Source organism: Sinocyclocheilus anshuiensis, unplaced genomic scaffold (assembly GCF_001515605.1).
Source record: "Sinocyclocheilus anshuiensis isolate Anshui unplaced genomic scaffold, SAMN03320099.WGS_v1.1 scaffold52, whole genome shotgun sequence".
Taxonomy (NCBI): domain Eukaryota; kingdom Metazoa; phylum Chordata; class Actinopteri; order Cypriniformes; family Cyprinidae; genus Sinocyclocheilus; species Sinocyclocheilus anshuiensis.
The window spans coordinates 525,553-546,010 of record NW_015554055.1 but is presented as its reverse complement, the minus strand read 5'-3'; the positions used below and the strand labels follow the sequence as shown (position 1 = coordinate 546,010).

Below are 20,458 nucleotides of genomic sequence, written 5' to 3'. Positions count from 1 at the left end.
ACCACAAATTAACCATGGTTTTGCTACACTAACCATAGTTTAGTTTAGCCTATACCATATTTAGCCTAAATCTGTGGTTGTACAAATGGTGATCAATACGCCAAAAAAAACATGGTTACTACACTTTACTATAATAAAACCATGTTTTTGCGAGGGTAATGCCTATTAATGAACTTAAATATGAGTAATTGCACTTTATTTTTAATATTTCTGACTTCATCAATCGCAGTTTGTGTGCGACCTACTAAGTTGTGGGCCATACAGTTTAACAGCTGTAAATGATTTAAGCAAGGAAATGTCTTGAAACAATAAAAAAACACTTGAAAATATTATGGATTTTGGATTTTATTTTCCATATAAAAGCAGAGGCAGTAAAAAAGGAAAACACAGCTTTAGTATATCAGTATTGTTCGAAAGCAATAAAAAGAATTTGAAATGTACAAATTTTGTGACGCAAAATCCACAAAATGAAAAGTCACCGTTATTTAATCTGATATTTGGGCAAGTTCGACATTGCAGTGGTTCGTCCGAACTTTCTTGTCTAAATGTCAAGAGGACAAAAAGGCCGGTTGTCCTGACAACCGTTACAGCCACACAGATTCGAAATGTGTGGAGCCAGTTTTCAAAATGTGATCGAAACACTGACAAATATGCGGCTCTTTAAGGGTGGAAATGTGCGACTTGAAGGTCTAAAACACTTGTGTGTGTTTGTGGAGTGTTCCAGATGTGAAACTAAAAGGCTGATAGTTACAGCACCCTGACTGGAAGTATGCTGAAGTAACACGCGGCAAGATTAATAAACATGCGAACCACCATCAGAGCATAAAGCAATACAAACGCCTCACATCCTGTCCTAGAAATGATGGGCCTACTATAAGCAGCAAAGAGGCAGCGTCCAAAAAGGCAAGTTTATCATTGAAATAACAACATATAACTCTTTTAAAATCACGTCAACACACAACATTATGATAATTATGTCTATTTACAATTAATATTTACAGAACATGTACCTTGTTGATCATAATTGCTCGTGTTATAAAATTATTGTAGATAAAATAATAAAAAAAGGTACAAAAGTGGAAAATGGTATTTACACTGTTTAGTTTTGATATGTCTTGTTAAAACTGAAAATGTTGGAACTGGCAGGTGAGCTGTTTCCATAGCGACTGCAGAATCTGGCTCATAGTCATGCTTTTGGATCGAAAGAGCAGAAAGAAGCTGCCAGCAGCAGCACCAGGTGTGGTGTCACTAGTTGATTATGTCATTTATAACTCCATAAGTGTGATCTGGAAGTGGTTGATCATGACTTCAGTGATCTCGATGAGGAAGGCAGAGTGGTTGCTGTAATGCTTGATGATGTTGTCATCCATGTTCACAAAGATCCTGTTCATTAGAAAGAAAGAATAAGTTATAGAAATTCTTGTTAATATTCTGGCTCATACATTGCTCTGATAACCAACAAATTGGACATATTAAAATACTAATCTATTTTAATGAATTAAAAATAATAAAACTCACAAAGTTCAAAGCATTTTAAATTCTATAAGTACATTTAGGCATCACAACATTATAATGTACAGTATGAAAAATGGATATTCATTTTGAGATTTGCTAAAATATTATTAAAGAAACATTTTTTAATTATTATTAAAGATTAACTTTAATTGTGCATAAGATTACAGCAAAGGTAATCTAAATGTAAAAGTATGGGAAATGAGCATGCAAAATGAAGTATATTCATATTTTAACACCAAAACACTATAAATACTCCCAAATTGGACAATATCTGTTATATTAACATTAAATCATGTATCTGTAGAACCAAACACACACAACTCCAAAAGTTGCTTCTCATCTGCACAAAAACCATACCGCTTTAATTCCAACACCTGCTCATTGACATTTGCGCATTACTACACAATTATTTGTTTTAGTCATTATGACTATGTTGAGTGACACTGACTGACGTACAGATGAACTGTGCCCTAGCAACTGCTGAAAGAAACATTAAGCATTCCTGTACAATCTTCTAAAGCATTCATCATTCCTTCCCTAAGGGCAGACCCTGATTTAGATCTTTAAAAATACAAATCCTTATCTCATGACTTACGCAAACAATTATTTGACACAACAGTTGTCTCTACCGGCCAACATGTATATATTGTGCGGGTGTATGACAGACTAACTGCGAGGTCATGCCAGCTCTCCCAGCCCTGAGGGTGGAGGGAGGCTGATTAAAGATTGGGGCGAGAGAACGAGCGAGAATGCGGCCCGACCTGTCCCTATCCCTCAGCCATATCATCAGCTAACAGCCTGAGGAAAGTTGAGCTCCAAGTTACACAGCTCTAGGCTAGGATGATTAAGATAAAACGCCTTTAATAGAGTCCTGGACATGTTTCTTTGACCTATGTGGGTCAAACGCTCCTTAAACTCTCCAGCAGGATGTGAAATATGGTCATACAATTATATGCTTTACTTTAATGCCTTATACTTTATGATGCACTGAGGTGAGTTATTCCCACACATGTTCTGAAATGGATGATTGAACAGGTAAGCGCAAATGTCTACATGGTGTCATGGGTGATCACCAACCAAAGAGATCAATTGTGTTTTTCTAGAGCCCGGGCTCGTTAGGTTGCACGTAGACACCAGTGCCGCCTTCCTGCACATCCCTCATCTATACGGTTTCTATCTGAGCTTCATAAACCACGAAAAAATACAATAAATACAGCACAGTCAGATGAGTCTACCTATGTTGAAATCATCTTGTCTTCCTTCTTTTGCTTTGCTTTTAATTCACCCTCTTTTTTTTTTTTTGAAGGGGAGCAGCAATCATCACATTCCAAACGCTATAGATCTCCCGTCAACCCGGTCTGTCGGCTTTGCTTCCTGGCAGCTTGTTGAGATAGAGCTCAGATTATAAGAAAAGGGTTTAACAGTCGTTCATCTCTGTGAAAGAGCATTTCGACATCTCTCTATCTGTGTTCGTGACTTCGTCATAGCTCCCCAAACGTTTTCGCCCAATGGAGTTTAGCTTGGAAATATCTCACTCACCCTCTTTTGCACTTCTTGAAGATTTTCCCAATGGTGTCTTCTTGCATACCGTACTTTTCTGAAATCTGAGAAGGCAGAAAGGGGACATGAGTCACATTTTAGGTACAATTCCTCTTCGAGGTGAGATCTTCGCAAATATGTGGAACGGAAAGAGAGGTGGAAAACTCACCGCTTCTCTCAGGCCCTTAAGGGTTGGCGTGTTCAACATGAGGGCATCGAATACTTCCTCAGTCTCTCGCCTGACATACAGGAGAACTGAGAATAAAGAATTTAGCATTAAAACACTGTGGGACTGTGATTTGTATCACAAATTGATATGTTCCCAGGCTTCTGCATTTCTAAATTAATCTTGAGTCTTCCATACCTCTCTGTTGCTCGTCTCGGCGGGCTTGTTTGCTCGGCGGAGAGCTACTCTGGTCGCCGCTGTCTGCGTAGCAGTTGATACGTTTCAGCGATGTCCTGTCGCTTTCCTCCAGGCTAACAGGGGGCACCTGGACAATAACAAACAGATAAAATCAAGATTGTTAAAATGGCGCTTAGTTTCCTGTCTCTTGCATGTTCGCACGCTGATGAATAAGATGATAACAACTTTATCACAGTGACATCTTGAACACTAAGAGGTGCGACAATGCAGAAAAAAAACGTATGAATCGATGAAAAAAAATGATGATCGCATGACTTCCTAATCCTTCACTAATATGCTAAAGTCACTAATATGGGCTGTGACTATATGTAAAAAGGCCTGATGTTATGAAATGATGTCGAAATCTAACAAGTGAGATTTGCGCTAGTCTGGACTGTGGGAAAAAGGCCTGTCAGAACAGCCTCCATCCCTCCTCTCTTAGGCTGTATAAACACAGCTGAAAAGCATCTCTTCAACACCCTCAGAAGTGTGTGTGCGTGTGTTTGAGCTCCCACGGGTTAATCCCTGTGTCAGTCAGCCTGGCCGTCCCCTCCTCAGGTGAGTTTCGCTCGCTGTCATGTAAACTCAGGAGCGCACCAGTTAGCATGTCTGATCTCGAGATCACTTTCTCTTATTCTTTTCCAAGCCCACTTCTTTCCCACTGCATTTTTTCCCACACTTTTCCTCTCTTGCTCCCATACACTCAGCCCTCGGGGTGTTGGTGAACATGACTCAACAATGCTGCGGTAAGCCGCATATCCTAGGATATAGGGAAGAGCGTGTATGTGTGTGTGTTTGTGTGTGTGTGTGTGTGTGTGTGTGTGTGTCTGTGAAAGACAGACGTACCAGGCCACAGCGCTGCATGGTGCTGAAGTGCATCTCTGGGATGAATAAAACAGGTTGTGTGACGTGATCGTCTAGAGTTTTAAAGTAGGTAGAGTCCTTTCCGACAGAGCTGGAAACTAGGGCCTGTTTACAACCTGAGGAGAAGACAAACAGCTTTAATCTAACACTCAAAGCAATTAATGAAGGCATGACTATTGAAAACCAGACTCTGGTGGAAGACACAGTTTGGCTAGTGGCCCGCAGGTAATTTGAGTTTGAGAGCCCTCTTTTACACTTCGTTGAAAATATATGCTTGAAAGCTAGTTTTGGTTTTGACTTGTGCCAAATTAGGAGGAAATCCTAAGTAGCCATATAGCATTTCAGTGGCTTGTTGGGTCAGAACATGGACACCAAACGGGGAAGATATGTACTGGGTTTTCTTTATGCTTTTGTCTGGGTGGTAATGGGTGTTCTCTGAAAGTCTCAGGCTGTAATTATATCCCTGAAAGCACTCACTATTGTTGCTGGAGTCATTCTTGGTCCTCCTCTTGCTTCTCTTCCTCTCCTCATCTCTCATCTTCCTCTCTGCTCCCTGCAAGCATTCAAGGACAATAAAACATTTAGAATCAGAGCAATTACAAAGTGCTCTGGCATATCGGAACGGCTTATAAAACAATTAACCGAGTTAATTAAAAGAGTTTTTAAACTCCTAAAACTATGCTTTAGAACTTATGTCTATTGAAACCATTCTTGTAAACAACTCAAGAGTTCATGTCTAGTTTAGATGCCAGCTGTGTAGTAAATATGCATTTGATCCAGCTAGAGAAACCACAGCAATGCAGTAATGCACTCAGTTCACCTGCTGCTGCTGCTAAACCAGTCAGACGTGTGTTAAATCTAACCTTCCCATCGTGCATTTCCCCCATACACTGTCAAACAGCTAATAACTATGGCCAACGTGGAACACACAAAAAGGCTTTAAGGAGATGAGGAGATACGGTGGTCTGATGACATTTATCTGATCAGCTCAACAAAAGAGATCAATAGGAATCAGAAGATAGAGGTACCAGACAGTGTAAGGGTGAGAGACACCGGAAGAGAGATAGACAGACTGAAAGAAAAAACCCACAAATACTTCAGTGTCTATTTATTTTCTACTTCAGTGAAAACAGTTATCACGTAATTGAAAATGTGCCAGTAAAAGATCGGAGGTCAGACACTTTTCAAGTAAATAACTTAGTAGGTCGTGGTAACAGTGAGTCAGGACTGTGTTTTGTTTAACAGTTTATGACACAGTCCAAGATGAGCCAAATTAGCAACAGAGATCCACTACACACCCTGATAATGAAACTTAATGTTTCTGATCCATGTTTTAGGTTTAATTAGGCCTTGAAATGCATGTGTGCATCTTTTCATGCTGTTATAAGATTCTCTTTTGGGTTTTGCTTCTTTAAACTAATTTATAAAGATAATAAAATAGAATTATATTATTATAAATACAAATATTTTTATAAATGTAAAATATATATTTATTTAAATATTTATTGAAGATATATATTTTAAGATGGATTTTTATTTTTTTAATATATACTTTTTTAATTTGTTGGGCACTGGCTCACCTTATCGCAGAAGATCTTAATCTGACAAACAGCTCTGTGAATGAGGCGGTTGTTCCCTGAGCTGAAATCATACGTGTCGATCTGAAGATTCAGAGGAAAACCTTTGACCCCCTTCTGTGAGGAGAAGTCAGTGCTCAGAGAATTGATGCCAATATGCACCTGTAAAAAACATGAATACATGATACATGAAATCTCAAGAAAGCATTTTGGAAATCAGGAAAGGGGGATTTGTTATTTAACTAGATGACACAGTAGTACATTTAGAAAAAAATATATAGAAAAAAATATATTTTTCATATAGAAAAAAACTGTCTCAAACAAAAGGAAGGGTCAGGGATGAGAAACATTAGATGTGTCATCTGCAAATATGGTACAAATGATTGTTCAATAATTCCAATTCATTTCAAAAGAAAAGGAGTGTCCATATGAAGAACAACATGGCGAGATCCAACATGTTGGAACTGGAGGTAAAACAACAATAAAAAACAATCACCTAAATATGATGATGATTAATGAATAAATGAGTGAACCGGTGCTGATTTCCAAACATTTCTTCCTCGTTCCTCATAGCTGCTGATTCATTTAGCACAACAAGGTTGAATAACAGTTAACAGTTGGAATATTTGAATTCAAATTCTGATCTATAAAATGTATTGTTGCTATATTGCTTGGCAACAGGATATTGTTAGATGCTAGACTAATGAATTATTTTACTTGGTGGAAGAATTGTTTATTCCGATTATTAGCTAAAAAATACGCAACTCTTAAATATGTCTTGTAACATTGCTGTTAATCAATAAAAGTGCGTTACAGTGATTGTATTCTTTCTTTCTGTCTCTGCTCCACCTGCTGTGAGTTTCGTTGTCCCACCCATCACTACCCTCGGGGCATGCTGAAATGTGCCCTATTTCTCTTTCTCTCCTTCCTTGCTTCCTTCCCTCCCTCTTTCTTTCTTTTTTATTCCCTATGATGACAGGTGCCTGAGGAGGCCGCATACCGTAGATACCACTGCTCTCTGACACTCCTCTAAATGATCCTCCTTTCAACCCATCACTTCAACCCCACAAAAACAAGTGACAGGTGGATCTTTGTGTTTGTGCTTGTACCTTTGCTTCTTCATTGGTGTTCCAGATAAAGGAGAGTGCGTTGAAAGCCACCTCTTCCACGTTACTCACTCCACTGAAAACTTCCTTGTAGTCAGCTGAGTGTCAATAAAGAAGAATTTATTAATATAAATTGTATGATATGAAACACACATCAATCAAAACCAAATGACATCTCACTTTAAATCTAATGATGGGTGCAGCCATAGTTACCGGTATATAATAAAAACATTCTTCATTTTCATAATCAGTATTGTCTTGTTTTCCAGAATTCATTCATTCTAATTATGATTATATACCTGATGTTTATGCTTAGAGTGATAGTGAGGAACGCACCGATATCAATGACTCTCTGTTTAACGGTAGGCTGTCGAGCGTGCCAGTGGTTCCAGTACTTCAGCTGCATCTCAGGACTCTTGTCATTCTCAAACACAGCCATGATCACCGTCTGAGAGAAATAAAGGAAGAAAAAAGGAGCATTATCAGAACCTGTTACTTTGTGTTTTTTAGAGAGTAGTGACTGCCTGTAGGACTCCCTGTAGGTCTTTTTGTCGTTTACCAAGCGATGTTGTATGTCACCACACTAATGCTCTTTCTCTTTGCTTTGTCACTGACCATAGCAGTGTATGCGCTTACAAAACAGCCAATCTGTCACACCTAGAATATGCAAGGGCATATGAGTTTGGAAGTTTTAGGAAACTTCCTCCAAAGCTTCTGTTGTACGTCATGGTTACTAAATGACAAAATGTTGAAATTTCTCAAAGGATGTCTAAGTAACTAGCAACTCTTTCTCTTTGGAACAAATATATGGCAAGCATGAATTTTGTCCTTTATTTACATTATTTGGCTCTATGAAAGTATAACTTACTTTTACTTTGCTGCATGGCACCCCAGCAGTGCTGTCCACTCCCTGCAGTGTGATGGGGTAAAACTGCCCCTTGTTGAGGTACACCGTGGGTATTTCTGTTGTCTTGTGCTGAGAAGCTTGTGGGGCACCAAGAACAAACTGAAAGTCATTCCTGTGAAAAACAGTCAAATGAATTTTTATGCGATGGCATTACTCAGTATTTTACATACTAGTATCTATTGCTTTTTATAGCTTGTGTAAATTTATATATTACATATATTTTATTGAGGAAAACAAACGCGAAGAGAAAAAAAATATCTGATTTGTAAAGGCTCAGACTGTTAAGAAGCCAGTCTCACCTGTATCTATCTGGAGGAGAGTTGGAGTAGGACTCTGAGTATACTGGGCTTGTTTGTCCCACAAACGTGCTGTAGGCTAGAGGCTGTTTTTTTTTTTTTTGAAGAAAACAAACAGAAGTGTCATAAATTGATGGTAATTACTAACTGTTTCAGGCATTCATGGCATATTTTTTAGGATCTGTTGGTATGGCTCAGAAATTACAACAAAAAAATGACATTAATATATTTTATATTGTAAATGTGTTTTAAAATGCTCTGCAAACCTCAGGGGTCGTCTCCAGGAAGGGTTGGTCAGATGGCCATGATTTCTGTGTTGGGTGCAAGAGGGGGTACAAGTTGTCCCCGGTGTAGCTGTCAGTGCTCAGTAATGCTTGCTTTGAGTGACTGGAGGAAATGCTTTCAGAAAGCAGCTTCATGATGTGAGCGTTCTCCAGCGTGGCCAGCTCAGGGGAAGAGCTATTCACTGTCCTGAGAGATAAATGACAGCACAAATTGTGACCAATTTTTTATGGTACTCCATCATTAATGTTATTCACGCAAGGTTAACTGTTAGCTGCCTAAACTGATGAAAAAGAGTTCAAGTCAATAGAAGCTTTGTTCAATCTCTGCATTGTTTATGGAGCTTTCTTTGCATGAAAAGCAAAGCCAAACACAGGGCGGGAGCTGTTTGCCACCTAACGCTGATTTTTTTTTTTTCACTGTTTGAGTTTCTCGACAGGCTTTGACATCGGGGAGACCAACAAGCTCTATAGGCAGCTTGTTGTCTTGTGCTGAGAAGCTTGTGGGGCACCAAGAACAAACTGAAAGTCATTCCTGTGAAAAACAGTCAAATGAATTTTTATGCGATGGCATTACTCAGTATTTTACATACTAGTATCTATTGCTTTTTATAGCTTGTGTAAAGTCACCATATATTTTATTGAGGAAAACAAACGCGAAGAGAAAAATAATATCTGATTTGTAAAGGCTCAGACTGTTAAGAAGTCAGTCTCACCTGTATCTATCTGGAGGAGAGTTGGAGTAGGACTCTGAGTATACCTTTATGGAGCTTTCTTTGCATGAAAAGCAAAGCCAAACACAGGGCGGGAGCTGTTTGCCACCTAACGCTGATTTTATTTTTTTCACTGTTTGAGTTTCTCGACAGGCTTTGACATCGGGGAGACCAACAAGCTCTATAGGCAGCAATTTTTCACTTGCACAAAAGGGTGCTGTGTAGTGACTCAGCCTTTTTGGGATGGGTTGAAGAAGAGGATTAACAGCTGAACCAGCTCTGACCTCAGATAATCTTTAGCTAAATTATTCAACCTACCAATATACTGGATAGAGAAAATGTGACATTTTACATCTGGATAACTTACTGTCATGACATATTTACATCTTGCCTTCTCTTTTATACTATATACTTGCAATATATGCTCCCATACTGTATGTTTACTATGAAAGCATTTTAATTCATAAATCATAAAAGTGTATGGTCAAACTTACCTTTCCATGTACATGCTGCTCTCACGCGCACATGATGTCATCTTCTGCTCTTTAGGGGTCTTAAAAATAATACATTTATAATATTATTTCAGTATATAATACAAATTAAATAATGCTAAGAAATAATTATGTTTATATTTTTAAAAAATACCTTGCAGGCTTCATAGAGGAGGCTTAGAGTCGCAAGTTCTTCATCTGAAGACAGTCTGGGTTTAGTCTTGCTGAGGTCACCGCTGTCCATGCTAGGCCAAGAGTCCATAATGTAGTTGTCTGGATAGCGTAAGTAGTTGAAACTCTCGTTCTGTTGTACCATGAGAGCCCTAGGCGAAAGAAGGAGATATTAGCAAGCATTCCCTGGAACTGCAACATGTGATTTTGCATGTATATGGCAAAATGATAAACAGCTTAAAGGCCACAGAAATGTGCCTCTGGTGCACATAAAACGTTCTGTGGCAAAATTACAGCCTTTAATAAATCCAGGGTGCAAGAGCTGATGCTCTTCATCCAGACTTCAAACTATATAATGCTCAAGAAAATCCCACAATCACAAAGAGCAAAACATACAAGAAAAGGACTAAATGCCAAGAAACAGTGATAAATCTGACTTTCTCTTCTCATCTGTGCTCCTAAGGGCAGAAACTCTTGTAACGGATCAACGGTCAGAAACAAACCCTAAGTGTAGGAACTTAATTTATCTTAACACAAGCACCACAAACAAAAGACATGGATTTGAAGAGGATCACTAACTCCTCAAACAGTTGGATTTGTTTTGGCTCTTTCCCTAACTACTAGGATTAGCAATGAGGTGGTCTGCTATGGGAAGCTAAAATACAAACAGAGCAGTTTAGGCACCTGTGCGCACACTAAATGAATGAGCATTTTCTGTTTATTTATTTTTAAAACTGTGCAGACTTTTCTAGATATACCAATATTTTCTAGGCACCTGTATAATGACATAGACCCCGACCTCTGACACATTAGCACAAGACTAATGCGTTTCTGTGTTTGTGCACTCGGGCCCCTAGGATAGTTACACCAGGCTGTCTGTAAAGAGTAAGAGACAGAGTGTGCGTGTTTGAGTCCTGGTGTCAATTTTCAGCAGAAATTATCTTCATGTACTCATTCATGTGGGGGCCCGTTTACACATGAGCAGAGGGAGAGTGGGAGAAGAGGAGAAAGACATTACTCAATAGGAACAGACAGCTCACAGCGGTGAAACTGCAAACTATAGCACACCCCACAAGAAAATCATGAATCATATGAAACTAAATGGATTTTTTTAGTCCTAAATTAACAGCTCATTTGAAAATGTCTAGACAGTGGATAATACAAAAAAATTTTTTATTTTTTATCATAAGTTAATAATATTATTAAGTTAATAAAAAATAATATTTTCATGATTTTGGAAAGTGATTATCGCAATTCAATTGTAGTAACAAAATGGGATTTGTGTTCAACAGAGCCAAGTAAAGAAAGCCCTAACTAGAGCATTATAAATTAATGCAAATAAATGCAAAATTGATGACACTTACTCAATCTCCTTGGTCATGACTCCTCTGACAGACAGTGATGATAAAATCCTTAGTTTGTAATCTTGTCTCTTCTCTCAAATGTGTTTGTCTGTGTTTGTATCCTGATAAATGAAGCGGTTTGATTTCTATCCACATCGTCTCTCTATTTATCCACCTAGCAGGTTGGCTTCTTTGCTCTGATTGGCTGCCAGCCTGAGACAGGTAAGTGATAGCACAGGTGTATCCTCCCTTAACTCTGTCAGTGCTGGAGAGAAACTTCAGCATGTGTGTGAGTGTGTTTTGGAGGGGGGGTGGTGGGGGGTTAACTCATTAACACCTCATATAAAAGACTGAAAGTCTCCAGTCACAGGTGTGAAATGCATCCTTTTTGGGATCAGAAACCAAAGACACTGGTGAAAGAACAAGGTTTTAACATGCAAATGAAAGGTTGTGTCATTCTCTCTAACAGAATGAAAAAGGAGGTTTTGGCTACATGGTGTTTATGGTGTTCCCCCACTTTTTTTTATGTTATTTTGCAAAACAACAAAACAAGAAGTCATAATTATTTACCTGCATTCAATTACTTTCCCACTGCATATCATACCATGCTTTTCCAAAACATATATGTTTAAAGGTGTATAATGCTTCATTTTTATCATTTATTTCTAATGCAAGTTGCAAATTAAATTAATATTGTTTTCCTCAAAACATTTATTACAAGGTCTAAATAGCTAACAAAACATGTTCTCAGAACATTTTACTAATGTTCCCATTAAGTTATTTAAAAAACTTATTTCTGAATTTTATCTGAACATTCAAAACATTTTCATATGTTTTTAAAAAATTCTTGGTTATGCAAACAGTAAGGAAACAATTTTGAAACATTACGTGAGCTCTACTTTTGAATGGTCTCTATTCTGAAAAAAGTTGTAACACTTAAAAATGTTAGATAAACGTTTAACTAAAACGAGTTTCAGAAAAAAAAACATTGAACAATGTTTTTGTGTTAACGTTATTAAAGACTATTAATAATGGAAGAATGTTTGTTCATAACTTTGAGAGAACCTCGCCAAAACATTCAGAAGATGTTCCCTGTTAGCTGGATACATGCATGGTTTGCAGATAAAAATTCTGCATATCAAATATGCATCTCTATCACAGACAGTAACTGATGCAAACAGATACAGGCTTGCCTTTGCTCCTGTAAAATCTCTAAAATATTTATTTTCTATTCTTTTTTTTTCTTTGTCTTAATGTGAATAATTAAGTTTTAGTATATTATTCTATACTTTTTAGTTTAATTAGCTGGATAAGATATGCACAGTCTTTGCATATCATCTTTATGCATTAATATACAGCAGACATGCTTGTGTTTATGTGTGTCTATTAATCGGAGTTTTAAGACCTCGGGGTATCTGGCATTGTGTCACAAAGGGTGCGTGTTCTGCGGCCTGCCTTCACACACACCCACACAGTTTCACATATGCACACACATCAGACCCTCGGGCATTTTGGACTTGAACCAAAAAAATGTGCAGAAGAAACAGATTAGAAGTAGTAAGGAAGGAAGTCAGGAATGCTGATAACGCTTTAGTGGTTTATAGTAAATAAGCATGATTTCTTGGACACAAATGCAATTTTCATATACTTTAATGATATGTGGTTATAGGGTGCAGTTACACTGCATTTGCAATTTAAAGCCAGCTACGCTAGATACAGTGCATATCACACATGCTAGATTTGTATTAATATATAGCACATCTGTCAAAACTGTCAGTTTCTCACTAAAAATGCATACAATCTCATCTCTATTATCCTTTCATGATTGAGTTTTTAAATACTCAAATAAAAACTTTGCCATCCTGGTTCCTGCATGCAAATAAACAAGTCTCCACGCAGCTTTTCTTTGTCATTATCATATGACTGAACAGAATTACGCTGATCTTATGAGCACATCTAATATCAGACTTAAAGCAGCAAGTGTGAACAGTCTTGTGTTCTGCTGGAAGTGAGAACGCAGGGAAAGAGCTTTTCTAAAGGGATCATTTCACACCATGCTTAACACTCAGAAACCAGAGTAAATGCACCATCGCTGAGGTACATGCAGGAGAAAGCAAATATAGAGAAAGAAAAAGATGGGAAATTAATATAAGAAGTTTTCCCACATCCAAGAGGCCATGAGAGGGTCCCTATCACATGCTCTTGTCTTTTCACGGTTTCCATTGTGCTTCTTCCATCCCTGAATCCCTGAAGGTGTGACAAAAATGGCAAACACAGGTTTTCTCAATCATAACAGCTTTAAATCCATTTTTAAAATGAATTCATTTCTGAACAAACATGAACCATTCCTATTCACTATTTAAAATACTTAATCCAAGTAATCTGATATTCATTTCTCAATATATTGTGAATGTCACAAAGCTCATAATTACTACTTATACTACAGATACAATAAAATATAAAGTGAGGCCCAAAAGTCCACTGAAAATGCTTCTAATTTTGCATCTGTTAATTGAAAACACATTTTACATGGCAAAGTATATGATAATTATGATTTAACAGTCTGACAGTCTAAAATGAGCCACAGGAACAATGTCACAAATTTACTTCATTACTTAATTAGCACTAGAAATATTGCAATCTTAAATATGTCTTATTCACTTCATGTCAGTGTGTTTATTTGTTTTAAATGTTACAGTATTCGAAAAGATTCTTGAGGTGCAGTCTTAAATCAGATTTTGAGTCCCAGATTTTCTCATTTTTAAGGCTTTTGTATTCTACTGAATGATTGTGTGATATTTAAGCATCCCATCATCAGAGATTAATTTGCTATATGAACTGTTCATCATCAGAGCTGAATATAATAACCAAAATCAGTGTCAAACAGTCTGTTTCAGTGTATTTACAGAGTGTGCAGAGCTGATGAGATTTAGAGATGTGAGAACAAGACACTTTGTGCACCTGTTAATGCACGGCGTCTGTCATACATTCCTCTGCACTATACTGCTTGGTTTATCTATTAAATGAGAAGAATGATAAAACAATCTACAAAAACACATCTTATAAATTTGGTACAGTAGCACTACTTTTATTGTTTTACTCCTTGGATGAATCACCTCTGCTTGTATTATTCTCATTTGTAAATTACTTTGCATAAATTATCTTCTAAGTAATTGCATAATGCAAATGTGAATCTCACTTAGCTTTGATCTGATTTTGGTGAAAAATGCTCTCAAGTTGCTCTTTTGGAGAAAATGTGTTCTATTTAGTCTAAAATGTACAACAAGATAGCATTTGAGGTGTGTTTGAGAAGAGAAATGATTCAATGATCTGAAAGATTCAGCTCAATTGTGATTGCACATTCAAACTTCCTCTGAGTCCAAACAAGTGTCAAGTGTCAAAACCCCTCTGAATGATTCATGAAGGACCAGGACACACATGCACATTGTAATGGTAAAATTACAGGTGGTAGAGGCGTGACCTGTAATATCTATTGGTCAGATCTAATCCCAGTTTCATTCTCACACACACACACACACACACACACACACAAATCTCCAAATCTGAGGTTACAATCGTCTTCACATTTCTCCTCAGGCTGCACTGTGACTGTCGTAACTGAAGGACACTGAGTATGAAAACACACACTGACATACTGCAAGATACAATTGTCTCATATTTCCTTCCAGGGATTTTGTCTGCCCATTAATGCTGTAACAGAAAAGCAGAAATGTGACACATTGTGTCAATAGCTGTTTCCTGAACCAACAAGGAAAAAAAAAAGCTACATCAAAAAAGCTGATTTGTATATGATATTGCTATATATATTATATATAAATTATATATGCATTATATTATATTATTGTCACGTTTATGGTCGGTTTTGTTTTCCCTGTGTTTCCATGCCCTTATTTGGTCCTTCCCGTTTCGGGGAGTATGCTTGGGAATTCTGCGGGCTCGCCACAGCGACGGCTTTGGACAACGCCACGCTCAACTCGCTGTTCTGGATCGGGGCTAATTACCATCGCCCCGTGGACCTCCCAGACACCACTCGACTAAGCTGGAGGGAAGGGATCCTCCGGTGTCTGGAGAGCGTCCATCCCTGATCCAGAACCAGCTCGCCATCAGGCCCGCCGGCCGCCGCTGACTCAGCGCTCTTGGACATGGCACTACCTCCAGATTTCTCGGCTCCTATTCTCACCCCAGAATCCGCTCCAGAAAGTTCTCCTTCGTCTCCGCTGGTCCCGTCCAGCTCTCCATCGTCCCCTGAGTCTCCTTCGTCTCCGCTGGTCCTGTCCAGCCCTCCTTCGTCTCCTGATTCCCCTGAGTTAGCCAGCCCCGCTCCGCCAGAGCGCCCTCCAGTGCCCGCTCCTCCAGAGCACCCTCAAGTGCCCGCTCCTCCAGAGTGCCCCCCAGATTTCCTAAGTTTCCCCAAGAAAATTTTTTGGGGGGGCCATATGCCAGTGGCCGTGGTGGCCGAGCCAGCTAAGGTCATGGAGGATCCGCCATGGCCTCCGCCTTCTTTCTTTGCGTGAACATTTGGGCGCATTATGCAAATATTCCCACATAGTGACCTAGATATGTGGGGGCATGTTAGAACGAGCCGTTTTAGGGGGGTGTGGCAGAGTCTTAACTTTGATAAAGAATATCTCTTTGGTTTTGAGACTTGTAACACTCCAAAGAGAAAGGAAAACTTGAAATCGCATCATATGACCCCTTTAAACATTTTATTGTGTACTTTTTCTAGTTTTTACGAGAAATGATACATTTGTCAGAATTCCTCTATTTTGGTCTATTTTGCAATTAATTTGTACTTTTTACTTTTTTCTAGGAAGTAATAAACTATAAATGAAAATTGCACAGATACATGTAATATACAAGTAATTTTCAGTTAACTGGGTCATTTTACAATTTGGAGTGTTTATTTAACATGTCATGCCAAGCATTTATGCAAAACAATTCACAAAACATTCATTTTCCAAAAAAATTATGTTTTTTTTTTAATTCAACATTAATCGACGGATAACTTAACTTGAAAAGAGAAAAATGCCATCACGCATTTCAACAAAATTCACTTTTAAGCCATGAATAAATCTTTACATTAGGAAATGCAATTGTTTTAACGGAAGAAGCTTCATTTACTGAATCACTCCAAGTCTGGCTTATCAGCTGGTCATTTCTTGACATCGTCTTTTGAAAAACATAAATTATATAAATTAAGAAAGAGTAAATGAATAAAGAGTGAATGTGGATTTAAGCAGCACACACACATGCTGTTCTTATGTCAGATTAGTGTCTCATGTAAAGTTTGTGCTAGTGTGGCGTTCGATTTCTATCAGCAGAGCTGCTGAGGAATAATATTTGCTAAACTCTTGTGATGGTCTGTGGGATTCTCACTGGGAACTGGCAGCAAAATTGGCATAATTAAGAAGCAATCCCTCATTAGACCAAATGAAAGAGGGAGGCAGAGAGTATGTGTGATAGGCATCTGCCTCTCTCTCCCTTTCATTCTTTCCCTCGATGGGTTAAGATGTTCCCGTGGGATTGTGAGGTTTCCGTGCTTTCCAGGATTTGTTACCACATTGGGAACAGCATTAGAAACGAAACATGTCGAGACCCCGCATACAAACTCTAGCGTACATGCTTATTGTAAATAACCTTGGAAACAAGTCCAAACCATCACCCAGCTAGCCTTCAACACTCCTATAACACGCACATGTGCCCCCTACAAACACACACACACATACTGCATCCTTAAAATCTACCCACACCACCTCCTACCGCTCACACAAAATTTGCAAGTACTTTTGTTCTAACTTTAGAGAGCACACACACCTCTCACGTGTGCAACACAAAATCTCTCACCCAGTTTCACTCTACAAGTCCTGTCTTGTTAGAGAGAATGCAATACATACAGGAGAGAGAGTGAGAGGAAGAGAGACAGAAAATCTCAAAAGTCAAAAGTCTCAACTCTATTTGCATTTTAAACCATTCATTTGTAGAGCTCAGGTAACTACTGAAATCCTTAATGTTGTTTGATGTCCTTGTAAAGAGAAAAATAATGAATAAAAATAATAATAAAATGAAATAAAATAAAGTTTCATTTAATAGTACATTTAGTAACTACTGAAATCCTTAATGTTGTTTGATGTCCTTGTAAAGAGGAAAATAATGAATAAAAATAATAATAAAATGAAATAAAATAAAGTTTCATTTAATAGTACATTTAGAGAAGACAAGAGAAAGTTGTAAAATTTTTTGCTTTAACATCTGTTTTGCTTTTTTTTGCATTACACTGCCATTTATATAACATTTGAAATAATGATCACAATTATCTACTACAAATGAAAGACACCAATCAAAATCAACAACTTATCTCTAAGCCGTGTAAATTAATGTCAAATACAAAGCAGGGTTGTTACACAAAACAAAAACTGAAACCATAAAAAAAAAATTTTTTATAAAAGTAATCGTATAAGTAATAAAAGTAATACGATTTTTAATATTTATAAGTAATAAAATAATCTTTAATAAAATATTATTTTCTATTAATAATACTTTCGTTAATAAAAGAAAAATGAAATAAATATTAACAGAAAATGAGAAAAATTTAATATAATATAATTAAAAATTAAAGAACATATTTTATTTTCATTTTTTAATTTTCAACTTATTTTATTTATTTTATTTTATTTTGCATTTTCATTTAGTTTAACTTCAACTAAAAAATCTAAAACGGAAATAAAAATTATTAAAACTATATGGTCCTATTTAAAACAAAACAAAACAAAATAATAACTTATAAGGATAAAAACATAAAATTAAAATCCAAAAGCATAATAATAATTAAATTTAAAAAAACTACAATAGTATCTTAATGATATAATGATCACAATTATCTACTACAAATGAAAGACACCAATCAAAATCAACAACTTATCTCTAAGCCGTGTAAATTAATGTCAAATACAAAGCAGGGTTGTTACACAAAACAAAAACTGAAACCATAAAAAAAAAATTTTTTATAAAAGTAATCGTATAAGTAATAAAAGTAATACGATTTTTAATATTTATAAGTAATAAAATAATCTTTAATAAAATATTATTTTCTATTAATAATACTTTCGTTAATAAAAGAAAAATGAAATAAATATTAACAGAAAATGAGAAAAATTTAATATAATATCATTAAAAATTAAAGAACATATTTTATTTTCATTTTTTAATTTTCAACTTATTTTATTTATTTTATTTTATTTTGCACTTTCATTTAGTTTAACTTCAACTAAAAAATCTAAAACGGAAATAAAAATTATTAAAAACTATATGGTCCTATTTAAAACAAAACAAAACAAAATAATAACTTATAAGGATAAAAACATAAAATTAAAATCCAAAAGCATAATAATAATTAAATTTAAAAAAACTACAATAGTATCTTAATGATACTTACACTGGTAAAAAAAAAAAAAAAATTAGCTAACAAATATGCCATCTCAACCCATTTAATTTGAAGCATTCTAATTCCAAAAAAATCTTTTTTTTTTAATTCTAAAATGGCAAACATGTTAGAAAAACACTGAACAAATACATACAACAAAGGCTGATATATTTTATAAACCTAGTTTTTGCTTTTAGTCATTTTTACAGTTCTGTCAAATTTTAGACATTAAATGTTGATTTTTACATCTTTTCCTATTTCCTGTTAATATATTTTTATACACAGTGGAGTCCAAACTGAAAATGTCTGTATTTCACATTTAATTTCTTTATAAATGCATAAATAATATATAATTATAATATGTCATCTATTTCACATTTTATCTTAAACTATTTGAGTGAAATTATGATATGGAGAAAAAAAAAAAAGATTTATTATCAGATATTTATTGTAATATTTTGCATTTCCTCCTTTTGTTTTGTCGTCACATGATCAATGTCACAGATTTGTTCATTTTATCAGTAACCTAGATATAGTGAAAAATCCTAAATATTTCCTGTTCGTTTTATGTTTCTTTGCTTCTTTTTTTATCCAACTCCCCAAACTGTGTATTTATTTTAATTTATAAATTCGATTTAAAAACCTAGATTTTCAATGTGGACCGCCTCACTTTTTACCTAAAGCTTTAGATGTTTTTTTAACTGTTTCTTTTCATGCATTCTAATTAATGACTTCCTGTGTATATCACTGTATTTAATCCCAAATAATAATGGGCTAGGAAGAGGATTATAATCTAGTGAAGCTCCGTGGATTAACCAGTGAAGGTGATTCATGGAGTGAAATAATGCAGAATGCACCTGCTCAGACACCTGCTGAAGAACAGAAGAGACTCGGCTAAGACAAATGCCACATGTCATTATGGCTTTAGTACACTCCTGTAAATGAAAGGATGGGGCTAAGGAGAGAAAGGGGCCAACGTGTAAAGCGGAGGAGGTAGAAGTAAAAGGTGCTGGTTTGTGCCCACAGTAACACAACAGGTTCAACCTGAACCGAATGCTAACAAAGGCTGTGATTACAAGGTGCTGAAAAAATGAAGGAAGAGAGACAAACAAACAGAAAGAAAATGAAACAGGGCCTTTTGTTCAACGTGATGGCCTTTGAAAAGTCAGGGCTCATCGTGGAAAGCTCCAATTCCCCTGCGCCTGTGTGTCTGTCCGTATGTCCATCTCTCCATCTGGATTAACCTCTCTTGTCTTCACCACACACACAAGGCGGTTAACACCAAGTCTGCACAAACAAACCATTATTGCATTAACACTGACCTAGACGGGTGACAATTCACTCGAAAAGTCATCAAACACATACACACACGTTTGCTTAGCTACCCAGTTAGGACATCCCATAGATGTCTATTACAGACCTAAATCCTACTCCTAAAAAAACCTTTTTGCAACTTTACAATCAAAATAAATTATGTATTTAATGTATTCATATATATATATATATAACACATGTATATACTTTATTTTATTTTATGCTTTATTTTAAATATTTTTATGTTGTTGTGATCTAACCCTAACCCTAATATATTTATGAACTCATGCATATAAATAACCTGCCAGAAATCATCATATGCACGTAAGCACACTTTTACATGCACATATGACATGTAATCGTGGAAATATAAAGGTCAAAACCGTGCATGATATTCTACATTTTTATTTAGTCCTTTATGGGATGCTGAAATAATGAATGCTAAATAAATTCTCTTACCAAAAAAAAAAAGTAATACCTAATACTAGTAATAAAAA

General features: G+C 36.3%; 1 protein-coding gene across 1 annotated transcript; it reads right to left on the bottom strand.

Moving 5' to 3' along the window:
- Window positions 1-332: 332 nt before the first annotated feature.
- LOC107668516 (grainyhead-like protein 3 homolog) lies at window positions 333-11,336 on the bottom strand. The gene is made up of 15 exons (XM_016460421.1): window positions 11,228-11,336; window positions 9,847-10,015; window positions 9,696-9,754; window positions 8,474-8,678; window positions 8,211-8,293; window positions 7,873-8,023; window positions 7,341-7,452; window positions 7,008-7,102; window positions 5,902-6,060; window positions 4,799-4,874; window positions 4,304-4,437; window positions 3,419-3,545; window positions 3,224-3,309; window positions 3,055-3,119; window positions 333-1,383 (listed from the first exon to the last, which is right to left on the bottom strand). The coding sequence occupies exons 1-15, from the start codon at window positions 11,242-11,244 to the stop codon at window positions 1,266-1,268; spliced, it is 1,656 nt and encodes a 551-aa protein (XP_016315907.1). The 5' UTR covers window positions 11,245-11,336; the 3' UTR covers window positions 333-1,265.
- Between the last annotated feature and the right edge of the window lie 9,122 nt (window positions 11,337-20,458).